Here is a 19,239-nt window from a genome sequence, read left to right as displayed (position 1 = left end):
TGTCCAGACCCGTGTCCTGGGGCCGGAGTGACCCCCAGCCTGGGCAAGAGTGACCACCGGCCAGGCCCACGGGGCGCAGGCAGAGCTGCGGGACCAGGACCGAGAGCGGCCCGGGGGAATAGCCGGGGCGGAGGCCCAGGGCCCGCGGCCGTGACCCCGAGGCGGCCGTGGCGTGTCCAGCCCCACCACACTGCCCAGGCTGCTGTTTGGGGCGGCTAATGATTAGCAGGAAAAATGTCAACTCTGGGGCGCGCTCACCTTCCGGGAGCGAGAGGCGGGTGGCAGGCAGAGGCCACCTCTGTGTTTATAGCCTGGCCTGTGACGTGGGAGAGCCATTTCGCCGGGAGCTTCCTGTTAACCGTGACGTGGGTCGGGATTCTCCGGAGGCCGCACAGGTGCGTTCCTGCGTCCGTGCGGAATGAGACAGAACCGTGGCCGGATGCCCCGGGGATCGGAGAACCTCCTCTGAAGCCCCGAAGAGGAAGGAGGCCTTCCTGCCCGAGGTAAGGCAGCTCCAGCCAGCGGCCGGCGTCTGTCTGTCCCGCGGGCTGGTCCCCAGGCACCTGTCTCGCTGAGGGGCGGGTCGCCCGGCCGCAGGCCTCTAGCTGCTGTGCCAGGACAAGCGTCCCGCCAGCAAACACACACTCATTGTGTGTGCCCAAGGGACACAGAGTTAAACATTAGAAGAGGGGGCTGCCCTGGGGGTTTCGGAATTCAGGAGGCTTTCTCCTGGAGCGGGAGCCCCTGTCACAGTGCGCTGCGCTCCGCGCGCGGGGAAAGCTGAGACGCCGCAGTCTGGGAGCTCAGGCTTCCAGCTCTGGAAAATCCCGGCGGCTCCGCTGTCCATCGCACGCACCTGCAAATGCCCTTTGTGGGAAGGGAAGGAGAGCTGCTCTGAAGTCCCTGCGGGCCGGCGGACGCCGGGCTGTGCTGGTGCCGAGTCACAGGAGCGCCCCGACGGCTGCAGGCCGCCCCTTGCACGGATTTTGCGACAGCTGACTCTCACTCACCCTGAGTGGCCCTTGTCCATCCTGTCGGGTCTCAGCTTCAGGCCGCTGCCTGGAACAGAACGTCGGCAGGCGCCTTCGGATTTTACCATCTCAAGCTACTTCCCAGGCCCCAGAAAGAAGGGCTTGTGTGTGGGGCGTCGAGTGAGATGGTAAAGTCCAGCACTGCCCTCCCTGGGACCACGCCTTCTGTTTTTGCCTTGTCTGGGCAGTAGGGGACTGGTCGGTGGTTGAGCCCTGCCTGTGCCATGCAGTTTAAGGTGTGAGATCTTAAGGAGGCTTCGCAACTTCTCACCTGGAAGGGGAGCTCTTCCAGTCTTCCATCGCAAAAGGAATGAGATCAACTCAGCCATCTGTCCCGCTTCTCCCTAGAGATATTAACTTGCAAATTACTTGCCGGAGGTCCTAATTTAATTAAAGCGAAATGTCTGAGTTCAGTTAAAACTTGAAATCGGCTTCCTGACGGCACGCACCCTCACAGGGAGCCGGGCGCGCATCAGCGTCTGCGGTAATCCCGCTCGAGGTCCTGCAGCTCTCGGGAGCTCCTGACCCGCCCGCCCTGGGGGTTCCGCTGGGCTCTGTGGAAACCAAGTGCCCGTCCGACGGAGAGGCCAGGGCCCGAGAGGACGGCGGCAGAACGGAGCCTGCTGCAAACGCAGCCCTGTGGCCGCAGGCCGGCGCCCGACTCAGCTGGGTTATCAGCATCCGCGGTGGACCTTACGCCACCACCGCAGTTTCAATAGCGCTGGCTGCGCCCTTGGCATTTATTGCTTTCGGTGAAATGTGTAAGCTTCTATGACGCGATGGTTCAGCTTCGCCTCTAGCTGCTGCTGGGGTGCAGCTTTCTGGGCTACACCCGCAGTGGACAGGTGCGGTGCCTGGCCTGCTGCCTTGTGCTCATCGAACTTTGACAGTTAGTAAATGATTTATTTGGCGCTTCATAATTCAGGATCTGGAATCGGTCCGGGAAGGCCGTGATTTCACTTCAGGTGTTTGTGCACCTTGCTGCTGAGACGCGTTTGTGCGGGTCCCTAAGCCTGTTTTAGATTACGGCCGGGGCGGGGTCCACCGCCGCTGGGGCGGGGCCCGCCGGACAGGGGGCGGGGTCCACCGCTGCTGGGGCGGGGCCCGCCGGGCAGGAGGCGGGGTCCACCGCCGCTGGGGCGGGGCCGGCCGGGCATGGGGCGGGGTCCACCGCCGCTGGGGCGGGGCCCGCCGGGCAGGGGGCGGGATCCACAGCCGCTGGGGCCGTGGCACACATTCTTTGAATTTTACCTTACGCCCACGAGTGGTTATGGTTGAGCACACATGCTCAGTTTTGCTTCCCAACACATCAGAGAAACGAAGGCGGTAGAAAGCCTATGTTCCTCCTCGTGAGTTATGAATACCCAGGATCTCGCTAGGAGGGAAAGTGGGTTACAGGGCTGAGTGTCTTTGCCATGCTTCAAATCACCGCTCAGGTGTCTTTGCGACCTGCATGCTGTGTGCTCTGCAGACTGAGGCGTGGCGGGTTTTAGTCTGTGCCCTGTCTCCCTGCTTGTATTTCTGCTTGTGTGTTGCTGTGAGGTCTGTCTCTTTTGGTCTGTACCAGAAGAAAGGGGACTGAAGCCCTGGACAGGTGTCAGCTCGTGACAAAATCCCACGGTTGGGGAGGTGTTTCTCCCGGAACCCAGCACCCCACATTTTGGAGGGTTTGGTTGGGCTCCCCCGGGTTCTCCCCCACCGGCTGATGGGGCCCTGAAATCTCTGTCCATGCCAAAGCCACAGAAAACCATTCCCCGGTTAGGGAGCTGTGTGCCACATGGTGGTGTTGAAGAATGTTTGAAAGAAAAAGACCCTTTTCTGCAGCTAAGGGTCTGTCGTTTTTGCAGACAGTTCCCGGCCTGTTCAGTGCGTGATGTCCTTTAAACGCTCCAGTGGGACCTCATGGAGCGTGTGACTTCATCACATAGGCTGGTCGCAGGGGAGAAGGGGAAAATCACAAGGTAACATGTGGGGTGTAGGGTGAGCAGAGGGTTATCCAAGAACAAGGGATTCAAAGGAAGGGCCAAGAGGTGTACATGACAGGATCTCCCTGCTGTCAAGCGGCCAATAAGGCCTTACTCAGTCTACCCTGGCCTCCTCTAGCTCTGACCTCTCCCCCTTCCCCTTGCTCCTCACTCTGCCCCAGCCCTGGAGCCCTCTCAAACATGCCAGGCCCCATCCCACCCCAGGGCCTTTGTACCTGCTGCTCCGCTGCCTGGAAGGCTCCTCTGAAGATGACAGCTCCCACGGGGCTGTCAACCTCGCCTCCTTCACTGTTCACAGGGCAGCTTCTCAGGAGCCTTTCTCCAATTTCCCTAGTTGTGTCATAGCCAGCCCACCCCATGCACACTTGTACACACTCTCCTATTCTATTTTTCTTCATAGCTTTGGCACCTTCTAATAAGCTTATGTTCTGTTTTTTTTTTTTTTTTCCCTTCCCATTTTGTTGCCTCTTTTTGATAATGTGAACTTCTCATGGGCAGGATTTCTTTTTCCCAGTGATTAAAACACCATGATTGAAATGAAGAGCAGTAAGCCCACACCCCTGCACCTTGGTGAGGGCTTCCGTGGTAATGGTATACCATCTGCATTCCGTAATTTATACATGGGCTTGGGAGTAAGATCAATTAATACAGTGATTCTCAAACTTGAGCACATGCCAGAACTGGCTCCTTGTTGCATTGCTTAGACAGATCTCTGGGCTTGCCCCTGGAGCTTCTGATCCAGCAGGTGGAAGGGGGAGGCTGGTGCCGTGACCATGCTGAGAAGCTCTAATCCATCCATGGACCCATGAGCTAGGAGGGGCTCTGTGTGCTCTGAATGGCAGATGTTCATCAGTGGTAGACTGTGACCTGCCTGCTTTGTTTCTCCAGGGGTGAAGAAAACGTGTGGGGATGGAGAGCAACTGGAAAGGCATCTCGGCCACACTGGTTGTCCTGGCCGGGCTGGCAGGTAGGGCTCTTGCGAGCTTGGTGGAACTTTCATGGGCATCTGCTGAAGTGGGCAGAAGGGAACCCAGAGGAGGCAGCCTGGACAGGTGACTGCCAGAAGCTTCTGCCTTGGGCCCTTCCCACAGTGGGGTCTCTTTGGTTGGGCCCATTTCCCAGCTCTGCTGACTGAGCTGTGGGAGAAGTCCTTCATGGGCATTTGGCCCAATAGTCCTGTTCATTGGGTTGTCACTGGTGTGGGCCTTTGCCTTCTGTACCTTCCCATACTCATGCTTTTACTGAAATGTCCATTTTCTTCCTGGTTTTCTCTTATTCCATTTATAGTTGGCCTTCAAGGAAGGCCCGATTCCTCCTCCTTGAAGCCCTCCTGACCTGGCAGTGTTCAGGGTGATAATCCCAGCTCCTGTTTATTGATGGGGTGGCAGGGGGAGGGCCATGTGGATGCCTGTGAGGCCTGACATTTCTCCCATCAGCTTCTCCTCATCCTGGATCTCCCTCAGGGTGTTAGCTGGAATGGACTCCAGGGTATCCCTGGTCAGGGCCTCCTGATCTCACTTCACTGCTCGGAGAAGGAGCGAGCAGACTAAGGGGTCCTTAGGGCGCCTGGAGTTGGCTCCCCCAGCTTTCTCTCATTACGTCTTGTCTAGATTTCTTTGCTTCAGGTATGTTGTCTTGTCTTCTCAACTAGGTGTGTGTGTTTTTTTTTTTTAAAGATTTATTTATTTATTTGACAGGCAGAGATCACAAGTAAGCAGAGAGGCAGGCAGAGAGAGAGAGAGAGAGAGAGAGAGAGAGAGAGGAGGAAGCAGGCTCCCCACTGAGCAGAGAGCCTGACTCGGGGCTTGATACCAGGACCCTGGGATCATGACCTGAACCAAAGGCAGAGGCTTAACCCACTGAGCCACCCAGGCACCCCTCAACTAGGTTTTAAACTGCAAAGGTATCCGCGCTGTATTCCTTATGTGGTGACTTTAAGGCATTGTACTTAAGCATAATAAACATAGAGAAAAGCGCACAAGTCAGAGGTGCCGTTTGATGACTTTTCACAAACTGAATACCTTCGTGTATCAACAGTGACATCAAGCACCTCCCACGAATGCCCCCTTTCAGACACTCTGATATCCCCTCCCCCAATATTCAATATTTATTGAAAAAACGGAAAAGACATAAAACAGTATAGGGACTATTGGGGTGTGTTATGGGCAGTAGGGACTGTTTTGTGAGTTTTGGTTTGGGTGTGTGGAGACATTAAGCCCAGGGGACCAGGCTGTGGTGTTAACATGTTTTTGGGCACCAAGATGTTTGGAAACTCCTGGCTTACAGTGCACAGTGAGAGATGTTTAGTAGCTCCTGGATAAACATTTGTTTGTAGAGTGGAGAGTGAACACTGTCCCCTCTCGTGTGGAGCTTAGGACTTATCTTGGGGCTAGTAGACCACACTCAGCACACATTTTAGGGACAAGGCTCTCCCGTGGCTATTTCAGCCACAGCAGCAAAGATCTCTTCTAGCAGCTCAGCAGGAAACTGATATGCCAGGGGGTCTATCGTTTTTCGGAGGTATTTTTCCCCGACTTTCTATTTTGGACAAAGGGATGGCTCTGGTTGAGGCATGGAGATGGTTGTTCCAGGAGGGGAGAAGGTATGGGTTAATGCCTATGCTCCCTGGGAGATGGGGTCCATCACAAAAGCCTGAGACCCTTGGGTGTTTCATCTTGGAAAGTCTTGGAGTAGAGACACTTTCATTTATAAAGTTGGCTTTGAATAGCTGACAGCGGCCTCCCTGTGCATCCAGTGGGTTCCTGCCAGCTCTCTCCTCTCTACCTTGCCCCAGTGTAATGGGTTATTTAGAACCCAACACCCTTACTTGTTTACTCAGTGAGTATTCCCTGAGGGCCTGTTAGGTGCCATATAGTTGCAGGCACTGGGATGTGGTGATGAGCAAAACCAGGCATAGTCCCTGCTAACAAATATCTTACAGTCTAGCAGGGGAATCAGGCATTAGGTGAAAAATCAATATAAAATCACCATTGTGATAATTGCTTCTACGATTTGAAAGCCAGTTATAGGATAATTCAACCTAATAGTCTGGGAAGGCTTCCCTGGGGAGGAGACAACTAGACTGGGAGCTGAGGTGTAAGCAAGACTGGTATGCCAGGCTGATCACTGTCTGTGCAAAGGCCCTGGGGCCAGAAAGACTTGGTGAGTTTGATAAATTTAGGATAGTCTGGTGACTGGAGTCTGGAGTTTGGGGCAGAAGGAAGTTAATGTGAGACTAAGTAAGGTCTTAAGATATGATAATGGTAAGGGTTATATGGTCTTTATCTAAAGTGGATGTGTTTAAAATATTTAAGCAAAGTCTGAGTATGGAGGTGGGAGGTGGAGGAGGGGTCTGTGATCACACTGGTTTGCTGAGAAGATCCCACTGGTTGGTTGTCATGTAGATAGCAGTTCTGGGTGCTGCGGCACGGCAGTGATTGCGGGGACTCTGCAGGTGTTTCAGAACCCCTCCCTCACTTCCCAGTTTCCTTCTGACTGTCCCAGTAGCTGATGTGTTCCGACTCCCGTTTTCTTTCTCAGAGCTGTCAAACCAAACCATTTCTCGCTGCTAAATCCATTTCATTTCCCTTTGACCCTTCTGCTTTTAATTGTCTGCTTTTTGATTCCTTTCCAGTGCTGAGTAAGAGAAGGGGGAAGGTGAGGGGTCCTCAGGTACAGTGAGGAGCCTGCTGGAGGAAAGTGGAAGAATAGGGGGGTCTAACCTCCTGCCAGGGAGACGGCCAGCTGCTCCCACAGGGAGCTATGAGACCGCTTTTGCAGAAGGTTGGTATCATCCATGTTTAGGATCAAGTGATGGAGGGCTGGTGGGAGGCACGGAAGCAGGCAGAGGAGCTACTGTTGGAGTGGTTCCCATTTTGCAGATGGGAAGATGCAGTGACTCAAAGAGATGCACTTCAGTCTGGGCTGCAGCCCGTCATTCATGGAGATGCCTGGTGGAGTAGGATCCACGGCAGGGGAGGAAGCAAGGTGTTGGGATGTTAAGATGGAAATTAGAGTGTGCGTGTGAGTGAGGATCCTGGAAGTGGATCGACTCCCGAGTTGGGCGACCACCACAGTTGGCAGCCAGGGAAGTGTCTGGGAGAGGGACCCTGATCTTTGCCGTGGCTCTGCCCCAATTTGCCTATTTGCTCTACAGAATGAAAGGGGGAGGAGAAGGAAAGGGAGGTTTTGTGTTTGATGAAGGTCTTTTTTTTTTTTTTTTTAAAAGATTTTATTTATTTATTTGACAGACAGAGATCACAAGTAGGCAGAGAGGCAGGCAGAGAGAGAGGAATAAGCAGGCTCCCCGCCAAGCAGAAAGCCCCATGTAGGGCTCAATCCCAGGACCCTGGGACCATGACCTGATCCGAAGGCAGAGGCTCTAACCCACTGAGCTACCCAGGCTCCCCACAAATACATTTTAAAAATAGTTCTCCAAAGACTGGGACCTGCAATATACCCTGAGTCCATCGAAGAGCAGCATCTCACCCAACATAGGAGCTTTGGGGAATAAGTTAAATATTTCTCCCATAAGATGTTCTGGGATAAGGATTCATTGTATTTCCAGCTGGTTCTAGTGCCAGCATGGTGTTTGAATCCTCATTCCTTTGGTCTTTTTGAGTCCTCCAAGGAATATTGCAGTTGATAACTTTAGTTAAATCTGTGCCTGGTGCTAAAGCCATTACAGAGGTTTTTGGATCTCTGCAGAGGCTGCAGAGCCTCTGGCTTGGTAGCGTGATCTGCCCAGGTGTTCTCTTGGGCAACCAGTCTGATTTCTGGTGTTCTCAGCGGTGGACAACAGCTGCTGGGTCACCATTGCACCCAGCTCTTAATGGTCTTTGATCCGTGAAACTGTTCTTGTCCATAAACATCTAAACTTTGGGTTTTCTAGGGGCAGACCCGTCATATCAGAATGGCTGAAATCAACTTGCTCAATTATCTGTAGGTCTCTGGGGATCTTTTTTTTTTTTTTTTTTTTCCTTTTTTTTCTTTTTTTTCTTTTTTCCAATTTATTTATTTTCAGAAAAACAGTATTCATTATTTTTTCACCACACCCAGTGCTCCATGCAAGCTGTGCCCTCTATAATACCCACCACCTGGTACCCCAACCTCCCACCCCCCCACCACTTCAAACCCCTCAGATTGTTTTTCAGAGTCCATAGTCTCTCATGGTTCATCTCCCCTTCCAATTTACCCCAAAGCACATACCCTCCCCAATGTCCATAACCCTACCCCCCTTCTCCCAACCCCCCTCCCCCCAGCAACCCACAGTTTGTTTCGTGAGATTAAGAGTCACTTATGGTTTGTCTCCCTCCCTATCCCATCTTGTTTCATGGATTCTTCTCCTACCCACTTAGGCCCCCTTGTTGCATCACCACTCCCTCATATCAGGGAGATCATATGATAGTTGTCTTTCTCCGCTTGACTTATTTCGCTAAGCATGATACGCTCTAGTTCCATCCATGTTGTCGCAAATGGCAAGATTTCGTTTCTTTTGATGGCTGCATAGTATTCCATTGTGTATATATACCACATCTTCTTGATCCATTCATCTGTTGATGGACATCTAGGTTCTTTCCATAGTTTGGCTATTGTGGACATTGCTGCTATAAACATTCGGGTGCACGTGCCCCTTTGGATCACTACGTTTGTATCTTTAGGGTAAATTCCCAGTAGTGCAATTGCTGGGTCATAGGGCAGTTCTATTTTCAACATTTTGAGGAACCTCCATGCTGTTTTCCAGAGTGGTTGCACCAGCTTGCATTCCCACCAACAGTGTAGGAGGGTTCCCCTTTCTCCGCATCCTCGCCAGCATCTGTCATTTCCTGACTTGTTGATTTTAGCCATTCTGACTGGTGTGAGGTGATATCTCATTGTGGTTTTGATTTGTATTTCCCTGATGCCGAGTGATATGGAGCACTTTTTCATGTGTCTGTTGGCCATCTGGGTGTCTTCTTTGCAGAAACGTCTGTTCATGTCCTCTGCCCATTTCTTGATTGGATTATTTGTTCTTTGGGTGTTGAGTTTGTTAAGTTCTTTATAGATTTTGGACACTAGTCCTTTATCTGATATGTCGTTTGCAAATATCTTCTCCCATTCTGTCAGTTGTCTTTTGGTTTTGTTAACTGTTTCCTTTGCTGTGCAAAAGCTTTTGATTTTGATGAAATCCCAAAAGTTCATTTTTGCCCTTGCTTCCCTTGCCTTTGGCGATGTTCCTAGGAAGATGTTGCTGCGGCTGAGGTCGAAGAGGTTGCTGCCTGTGTTCTCCTCAAGGATTTTGATGGATTCCTTTCTCACATTGAGGTCCTTAATCCATTTTGAATCTATTTTTGTGTGTGGTGTAAGGAAATGGTCCAATTTCATTTTTCTTCACGTGGCTGTCCAATTTTCCCAACACCATTTATTGAAGAGGCTGTCTTTTTTCCATTGGACATTCTTTCCTGCTTTGTCAAAGATTAGTTGACCATAGAGTTGAGGGTCTATTTCTGGGCTCTCTATTCTGTTCCATTGGTCTATGTGTCTGTTTTTGTGCCAGTACCATGCTGTCTTGATGATGACAGCTTTGTAATAAAGCTTGAAGTCTGGAATTGTGATGCCACCAACTTTGGCTTTCTTTTTCAATATCCCTTTGGCTATTCGAGGTCTTTTCTGGTTCCATATAAATTTTAAAATTATTTGTTCCATTTCTTTGAAAAAGATGGATGGTACTTTGATAGGAATTGCATTAAATGTGTAGATTGCTTTAGGTAGCATAGACATTTTCACAATATTTATTCTTCCAATCCAGGAGCATGGAACATTTTTCCATTTCTTTGTGTCTTCCTCAATTTCGTTCATGAGTACTTTATAGTTTTCTGAGTATAGATTCTTAGCCTCTTTGGTTAGGTTTATTCCTAGGTATCTTATGGTTTGGGGTGCAATTGTAAATGGGATTGACTCCTTAATTTCTCTTTCTTCTGTCTTGTTGTTGGTGTAGAGAAATGCAACTGATTTCTGTGCATTGATCTTATATCCTGACACTTTACTGAATTCCTGTATAAGTTCTAGCAGTTTTGGAGTGGAGTCTTTTGGGTTTTCCACATAGAGTATCATATCATCTGCGAAGAGTGATAATTTGACTTCTTCTTTGCCGATTTGGATGCCTTTAATTTCCTTTTGTTGTCTGATTGCTGAGGCTAGGACTTCTAGTACTATGTTGAATAGCAGTGGTGATAATGGACATCCCTGCCGTGTTCCTGACATTAGTGGAAAAGCTTTCAGTTTTTCTCCATTGAGAATGATATTTGCGGTGGGTTTTTCATAGATGGCTTTGATGATATTGAGGTATGTGCCCTCTATCCCTACACTTTGAAGGGTTTTGATCAGGAAGGGATGCTGTACTTTGTCAAATGCTTTTTCAGCATCTATTGAGAGTATCATATGGTTCTTGTTCTTTCTTTTATTGATGTGTTGTATCACATTGACTGATTTGCGGATGTTGAACCAACCTTGCAGCCCTGGGATAAATCCCACTTGGTCGTGGTGAATAATCCTTTTAATGTACTGTTGAATCCTATTGGCTAGTATTTTGGTGAGAATTTTTGCATCTGTGTTCATCAAGGATATTGGTCTATAGCTCTCTTTTTTGATGGAATCCTTGTCTGGTTTTGGGATCAAGGTGATGTTGGCCTCATAAAATGAGTTTGGGAGTTTTCCTTCCATTTCTATTTTTTGGAACAGTTTCAGGAGAATAGGAATTAGTTCTTCTTTAAATGTTTGGTAGAATTCCCCCGGGAAGCCGTCTGGCCCTGGGCTTTTGTTTGTTTGGAGATTTTTAATGACTGTTTCAATCTCCTTACTGGTTATGGGTCTGTTCAGGCTTTCTATTTCTTCCTGGTTCAATTTTGGTAGTTTATATGTTTCTAGGAATGCATCCATTTCTTCCAGATTGTCAAATTTGTTGGCGTAGAGTTGCTCATAGTATGTTCTTATAATAGTTTGTATTTCTTTGGTGTTAGTTGTGATCTCTCCTCTTTCATTCATGATTTTATTTATTTGGGTCCTTTCTCTTTTCTTTTTGATAAGTCTGGCCAAGGGTTTATCAATTTTATTAATTCTTTCAAAGAACCAGCTCCTAGTTTCGTTGATTTGTTCTATTGTTTTTTTGGTTTCTATTTCATTGATTTCTGCTCTGATCTTTATGATTTCTCTTCTCCTGCTGGGCTTAGGGTTTCTTTCTTGTTCTTTCTCCAGCTCCTTTAGGTGTAGGGTTAGGTTGTGTACCTGAGACCTTTCTTGTTTCTTGAGAAAAGCTTGTACCGCTATATATTTTCCTCTCAGGACTGCCTTTGTTGTGTCCCACAGATTTTGAACCGTTGTATTTTCATTATCATTTGTTTCCATGATTTTTTTCAATTCTTCTTTAATTTCCTGGTTGACCCATTCATTCTTTAGAAGGATGCTGTTTAGTCTCCATGTATTTGTGTTCTTTCCAGACTTCCTCTTGTGGTTGAGTTCTAGCTTCAGAGCATTGTGGCCTGAAAACATGCAGGGAATGATCCCAATCCTCGATACTGGTTGAGTCCTGATTTAGGACCGAGGATGCGATCCATTCGGGAGAATGTTCCATGTGCACTAGAGAAGAATGTGCATTCCGCTGCTTCGGGATGAAACGTTCTGAATACATCTGCGATGTCCATCTCATCCAGTGTATCATTCAAGGCCTTCACTTCCCTGCCGATCCTCCGCTCGGACGATCTGTCCACTTCAGCGAGGGGAATGCCAAAGTCCCCCACTACTATCGTACCACTGTTGATGTGTTTCTTTGATTCTGCCATCAACTGGTCTACATAGTTGGCTGCTCCCACATTGGGGGCATAGACATTTAAAATTGTTAGATCTTCTTGTTGGACAGACCCTCCGAGTATGATATAGTGTCCCTCCTCATCTCTCATTACAGTCTTTGGCTTAAAATCTAAGTGATCTGATATAAGGATTGCCACTCCCGCCTTTTTCCGACGTCCATTAGCATGGTAAATTCTCTTCCACCCCCTCACTCCAAGTCTGGAGGTGTCTTCGGGTTTAAAATGGGTTTCTTGGAGGCAACATATAGATGGGTTTTGTTTTTTTATCCATTCTGATACCCTGTGTCCCTTGACTGGGGCATTTAGCCCACCAACATTCAGGGCAACCATTGAGAGATATGACTTCAGTGCCATTGTATTGCCTGTAAGGTGACTGTCACCGCACATTGTCTCTGTTCCCTTCTGATCTACCACCTGTAGGCTCTCTCTTTGCTCAGAGGACCCCCCTCAGCATCCCCTGCAGAGCTGGCCTGGTGTTTGCAAACTCCCTCAGTTTTTGTTTGTCCTGGAAGCTTTCAATCTCTCCCTCTATTTTCAATGACAGCCTAGCTGGATATAGTATTCTTGGCCGCATCTTTTTCTCGTTTAGTGCTCTGAAAATGTCATGCCAGCTCTTTCTGGCCTGCCAGGTCTCTGTGGATAAGTCAGCTGCCAATCTAATACTTTCACCATTGTATGTTACAGACCTCTTCTCCCGGGCTGCTTTCAGGATTTTCTCCTTGTCACTAAGGCTTGTAAATTTTACTATTAGGTGACGGGGTGTGGGCCTATTCTTATTGATTTGGAGGGGCGTTCTCTGAACCTCCTGAACCTTGATGCTCGTTCCCTTTGCCATATTGGGGAAATTCTCCCCAATAATTCTCTCCAGTATACCCTCTGCTCCGCTCTCTCCCTCTTCTTCTTCTGGAATCCCAATTATTCTAATGTTGTTTCGTCTGATGGTGTCACTTATCTCTCGAATTCTCTCCTCATGGTCCAGTAGCTGTTTGTCCCTCTTTTGCTCAGCCTCTTTACTCTCTGTCATTTGGTCCTCTACATCGCCAATTCTTTCTTCTGCCTCATTTATCCTAGCAGTGAGAGCCTCCATCTTTGATTGAACCCCATTAATAGCTTTTTTGATTTCAACTTGGCTGGATTTTAGTTCTTCTATTTCTCCAGAAAGGGCTTCCATATCTCTGGAGAGGGTTTCTCCAATATCTTCCATGCCTTTTTCAAGCCCGGCTATAACCTTGAGAACTGTCATTTTGAACTCTAGATCTGACACACTACCAATGTCTGTATTGATCAGGTCCCTAGCCTTCGGTACTGCCTCCTGTTCTTTCCTTTGCTGTGAATTTTTCCGCCTTGTCATTTTGTCCAGCTAAGAGTATATGAAGGAGCAAGTAAAATACTAAAAGTGTGGCAACAATCCCAGGAAAACACGCTTCAACCAAATCAGAAGAGATCCCAAATCGTGAGGGGGGATTTCTCCTCCCTCACGATTGGGTGAGGGATCTCCTCTGATTGGGATCTCCCAATCTCTTCTGATTGGGATCTCTTCTGATTTGGGGATAAAAAAAGGTTCAAAAAGAAAGAAAGAAAAAAAATAAAAAAAGAATTAAAAAAAAGAGATTGAATTAAAAATTCAATCAAGAATTTAAAAAAGAATTAAGAAAAAAATAAGATTGAAGAGATTAGGATCTCTTCTGATTTGGGGATAAAAAAGGTTCAAAAAGAAAGAAAGAAAAAAAAGAAAAAAAAAAGAATTAAAAAAAAGAAAATGAATAAAGAAAAGTATAAAAAAGAAAAAATATATATATATTATATAATCTAGTTAAAAAACGTTAAAAAAGAAAAGGGTAAAAGTTATAAAAATCTTTAGCAGAAGAAGTGAAAAAAAATGAAAAAGAAAAAAATTAAATTAACTGCAAGACTAAAAAATCACAGGCAGAAAGCCACGAGTACGTGGTTTGCCCTCTCCTCCTCTGGAACTCTGCCGCTCTCTCCTTGGTATTGAAACTGCACTCCTTGGCGGGTGAACTTGGTCTTGCCTGGATTTCCTGCTGATCTTCTGGGGGAGGGGCCTGGTGTAGTGACTCTCAAGTGTCCTTGCCCCAGGCGGAACTACACCGCCCCCACCAGGGGCCGGGCTGAGTGATCTGCCCGGCCCCGCCCCCAGGAGCCCCTGCTCCCCGAGTGCCCTCCGTAGAGTTCCGGAGGACGGGAACACAAATGGCGGCCTCCTGGTCTCCGGCCCGGAGGAGCCGAGAGCCCAGGGCCCCGCTCTCCTGAGCGCCCTCAGCGAACCACTCCTAGTAACTCGCGTCTGCCCAACCTCCGGCCGCGCTCCGAGCTCACCGAGCCTGCGACCGGTTCAAGGCAACTCCGAGCTGCGAGCTTACTGTCGGCTCTGTCTCTGCAGCCGGCTTTCCCGTTCCAATATCCGCAAGCTCTGCGACACTCAGACACCCCCGATCCTTCTGTGACCCCACAGGACCTGAGGTCACGCCGACCCCGTGTGGGCTTCGCCCCGGTTTAGCCTCCGGAGCGATGTCCCTCAGCAGGGCAGACTTTTAAAAGTCCCGATTTTGTGCTCCGCTGCTCCGCCGCTTGCCGGAAGCCGGCCCCTCCCCCCGGGTCTATCTTCCCGTCGCTTTGGATTCACTTCTCCGCCAGTCCTACCTTTCAGAAAGTGGTTGTTTTTCTGTTTCTAGAATTGCTGCTCTTCCTCTCCTCGATCTGCCGATGGATTTGCAGGTGTTTGCAATCTTTAGACAAGCTCTCTAGCTGATCTCCTGCTAGCTGAGGTAGTCTCAGCCTGCTACTTCTCCGCCATCTTGACTCCTCCTGATGAAGGTCTTATTTACAGTTTTCTCCTGTTTGTTCTGTACAGGACAGGGTTACACACACCATAGCTGATAGGACTCAGGGAGAGGAAGGAGGCTCTAGGACCTCGCATTATCGGGATACAGTTTCTGAGTCACGAGGCAGGCCTAACGATGGGTTTACCCATGGTGGGAAGCCAAGACTGCGGGTGACGCTGTCAGGGGAAGGGAGTGCTTAAGACGGGGTGCCTCCTGTTTAATTTAGAGGGCAGGCTCAAACTCAAGGTGTTTCTATTTGGCCTTCCTCTGCCTCACCTCCCACCTGTGAAGTAAGGTATGTGGCCTACGTGTTGTCTTGGTCACACGCAGCAGTCTGCTGGCTCGGAGTGAAATAAGCTGTCTACCCCCACCAGGCCGTGAGGGAGTCATGGTTCTGAATGGGTCTGCGTATTCAGTGGGACTGCTTGGACCAAGCTCCTGGCAGGGAAGCCTGGGTCCCAGCCGTCCGGACTCTGTCCACATCCAAACCTGGGTTTTGTCCACTTAGCTCTTATAACCTGCATCAGGAGCAGGAGAAGAGCACTGTTGTCACACTGTGGGGTGGAGAGAGTGTGTGTCTTTCCTCAGGGTGTAGATTTGGCTCCTTCTTTTCTTTTGTCCTTCTTCTTAAGGTGCGGCTCAGAGCTTGTAGAAAGAGCCGATTTGTCACAGCGGCTGTGGCTTCCCTGGGGAATCAATTCTGATTTCCCTCTTCAAGCTTTTTTCTTTTTCTAAAATCCCAGATCAAAGGGATCCTTGGATCAGAGGCACTTGTCCAGGGATAAGGGAGGATACCCAGTAGAGGCTGTTCTTTTAGGATCTCACCATCTCTCATTTCCTATCACACCCAGAGACCCCCCCCAACAAAAAAAAAAAGAAAAAAAAATGAATAGCCATCATGCTTACCCAAACATAGCAACTGTTTTAGTTAATTCTGATTTGCCCTCGGTTCTGCCTCTTTGGACTCCACAGGATCCCTTCCTTGACCTTGACCCTGTCTGCCTCTCCCGTTGGTCCTGTTTGCCTCTGGGACACTGTCTGTGCAGCAGACAGTGCGCTCAGGTGATGTGTTAACATGATAAGGCCTGTCCAGGGTGTGGTGTCTCCCCAGGAAGCTGTAGGGCTGTAATGAGATACTTTTAGAACCTGTAATACAAGTTGACCTTATGAAGCTGGAAGGGCGGGGGCCGCAGTGATTTGGGGCAATCAGTGTATATGGCTGGCTGCCTGGTGGACCCACCAGAATCATAAAGCTCCGGAAAGTCAGAGGAACCCATTGTTGTCTTACTGATGAAGCAGGTGGGGCTGAGAAGAAACCACCAGGCATGGTCTGCCAGGGTTCCTGTTTGCTGTAAACCCTGAGTGAGATCAGAAGGGAAAGGAAGAAAGAGAGAAGGTCCGAGTTTGGGTCTCAGCTCACCGCTGTGATCCAAGTCCTGGGTATTGCTGCCCTTTACTTCTTTGTTGTTAAACAATAGGAGGTAAAAACATGAGCATTCAGAGATTTTGAAGACTATCCTTTGCTGTGCAAGTTTTACTTTGAATTTTTATTACAAACATGGGAAGGCCTTGAAAACTTTCACTGCCGGTTGGCTCCTCTAAGATGATTAGAACTTCGGTCCTAAATGCCCAGAAGATATCCTGAGCTCTTCTGGTGTAGAGCATTCCAACTCAGGTGATTATGGCTGAGGTCACGTGAGCTGGAGAGCTTTTGGTGTACCCCATGTGGAATACCAGTCAGGAGCTGTCACTCCAGATTTCACTGGAGTCACGGTGCATCTGGTGAGCTAAGGGTTGAATGTGGTGTAAAGGGTGAAGGAAGAAATTTTACTTCAATCTGTGACATCCTTGGCTTGTTGCATGTCACATAGAAATGACATTTGCTGAGGGCTTGGGGGTCCTCTGAAGGACATCACGTGGATTATCATATTTGGCTTTTGAAACAAGTTGCCGTAGTATTAGTGACTGTGTCTGCAGCTGAGGGGAGTGGGGCATGGAGAAGTTGAGATCGCTTGTCCATTGAGTCAGGAGTCTCACCTGAGAGACCGTGGTCTTACGCTTGTGAGCACCTGACTGTCTGCTGGGGTTTTAAACCCAGCACTCAGGGTGGTGAGACTTGGACGAGGCTGCCGGACGCATCGTTTGGTGGTTCGCAATAGGAAAGCCCATCCCCCACATCCTTCTTTCTACCTACCCTCTTCCCTCTCTTTGTATCTCCCCACTGAGGTCTCTTCTGGACCTTAAGGGAGACGTGTGACTCAATGATAGTACGGTTCTCTTGATACTTGGTGACTGACGGACCTATCACTCCATGACAGCGTACTCAGGACGCAGCTGTTGTCTTTTTCCAACTGGATTCCTTCTCTCTTGACCTTGTTTATTCTCCAGCCCAGGCACTGTCCTGAGCATCCCACTTGGGGGCTCTAAGAGCGCAGGGTACACACGGGGCTGTGATCACCGCATACTGTGTTCCCCATTCTCTTTGTGAAGAGAAGCCTTGGGATTTCCTCAGAGGTGGGAATCAAAGATCCTTCCCCTTTTACTGGGAAGATAACTCCCATTTCACAGTAAAGGTGAAAAAAACTTTTCTTGGCAGAGCTGGGCTACAGGGTGCTCGTGGGACAGGCTAGGATCAGGTATTCAAGGTAACATATCTCTGGAGGTTGAGGAAAGCATCTTTTTTTGCTTCCAGTTTGGTGGGAGTGCTGAGAACTGTGAAGGGGGGGATTGGAAAGGAGGGATGTGTGGCTTCCTGTCACATGGTGTCGGGATCAGGAAGACATGGAGTCTGACCACTGGGTCTCCAGAGGTCACAGCTGGTAAATACAGAAGGGTTAAACCGTACGGTTGACTTACATAGATCCGCTCACTTACCTCCTTGAAAAACTGGCTGCTTTCCAGCTTCTGGATCCAGCTATCGAATCATAGAAGGCCCCAAGAATGCAACAGTGCTGGAGGGCTCGGAGGCTCGCTTCAACTGCACCGTCTCGCCAGGCTGGAGGCTCATCATGTGGGCTCTGAATGACACGGTGGTGCTGAGCGTCACGCCCACAGAGCCCATCATCACCAACGACCGCTTTACCTCTGCCAGCTATGAAGAGGGCGGCAACTCCATCTCTGAGATGATAATCCATGACGTGCAGCTCGGGGACGCCGGGCGCATCAAATGCAGCCTCCAGAACAGTGACCGGGATGCCTCTGCCTTCCTTTCCGTCCAAGGTGGGTACACAGGGGCCCCTGAGCGGAGCAGGTGGCGTCTGCTGGGTCAGACACCAGGGGAATGGAGGGACCCTTCGGAGTTCATGTCACGTGTGATGATGGGTCTGCTGGCACCTGGACTTGCACTTGGAATGATTCCAAACCAACGAATATCGATCTCACCCTCCCTCACTGATCCTCGTCCTACTTCCCTTCTTGCTCTTTCTCTCGTCTCTCTTCTCCTTTCCCGTTTCTCTCACTGAGATTCTTAAACACAGATCTTACCACTTTCCATCCGAACTGTATCCGTGCTGATAGCTTTTGTGACATTTAGCCCGGATTCTCCCCAGGACAGTTGTGGTCACTGCTCTTTGATTTAGGGAGGACTGCCAATCCTTGCCTTTTCTCTAGTTTTTTATGCACGTGACTTTGTCTCTTTGCCTTACGTCCTGTATGCACTTTGAATCATGCTTTACCCTTTACCCCTTTCCAGCTGAACTCTGCCAATCTTCTGTTCTCTCCTGCCTCCGGAAGTTCTTATAGTCGAAGATGTGTGTTCACTAAGTATACCAAGTGTTTTAGAGAAGAGTGAATGAAACTTACTGTAATGGATGACTTATTTTCCATTCTTAGAGGGAATTGTAGATGCTCAATTGTGAGATGCTCCAAAACACTCCATATAGTGAAAAAAAGGATGTTTTACAAGAATTCAGAACATCTTTATAAAAGTTTGATCACTTTGCACTCTTTTTGTAATTCGGTGATATTTTTAGATGCACTGGAGCTGGTAGAGCTTCTGATTTCTGTGGCAGCATTTCTTACAGCAGACCACATCATATGTTTGAAAGTTTTCTTATGTCTATTTATTTGCTTATCTAGGAGAAGTTTCCAAACGTTGGATTTGTGTTAATGTTGCATCAAATCCAGTTTGATAACACTTGGTAGAGATGCATGCCTACCTATTTCTACTTTTTTTTTCTTAGTGATTATTGTCAATTGTTAGTCAAATTGTTGTCTCTTTATGTTTATGTGTCTTTAATTTTATGAGGTTTGATGACATTTTCTGAAGAGTGCTTTTCTGAGACTACCTAGATTATTGGCTTAGTTTGCATGACTAGATTCTTATTATAATAATTTGTGGTATAAGGGAATGAACACAGGAGAAAGGGAATCAAAGATTTGAGTTCTGATCTGGCTTTCATCAATTACCAGTTTGGTGACTCCTGAGGAGGCTCCACTTCTTCATCTCTAAAATGGGGATAAAGCTTCCCTGTCCACCTTTCTGGTTTACTGTGAGGATTTGATGAAACAGTGACAGAGGATGGTTTGAAGACTCCAA

General features: G+C 48.5%; 1 protein-coding gene across 2 annotated transcripts in view; it reads left to right on the top strand.

Annotated features, from left to right (window-relative positions):
- The first annotated feature begins 285 nt into the window (after window positions 1–285).
- The window catches only part of IGSF5 (immunoglobulin superfamily member 5), a 46,492-nt gene continuing 27,538 nt past the window's right edge, over window positions 286–19,239 (top strand). The window contains exons 1-4 of one of the 2 annotated variants that reach the window (XM_044254946.1): window positions 286–503; window positions 2,879–2,992; window positions 3,905–3,983; window positions 17,604–17,921. In XM_044254946.1, coding sequence (XP_044110881.1) covers window positions 3,926–3,983; window positions 17,604–17,921 — 376 coding nt within the window. In that variant the 5' untranslated portion in view covers window positions 286–503; window positions 2,879–2,992; window positions 3,905–3,925. The remainder of the gene's footprint in view (window positions 504–2,878; window positions 2,993–3,904; window positions 3,984–17,603; window positions 17,922–19,239) is intronic. The other variant, XM_044254945.1, reaches the window with a different exon arrangement.

The sequence above is a fragment of the Neovison vison genome, chromosome 6 (genome assembly GCF_020171115.1).
Source record: "Neovison vison isolate M4711 chromosome 6, ASM_NN_V1, whole genome shotgun sequence".
Classification (NCBI taxonomy): domain Eukaryota; kingdom Metazoa; phylum Chordata; class Mammalia; order Carnivora; family Mustelidae; genus Neogale; species Neogale vison.
Note: the sequence above shows the minus strand (reverse complement) of the source record. Positions and strands in the feature narration are given on the sequence as shown.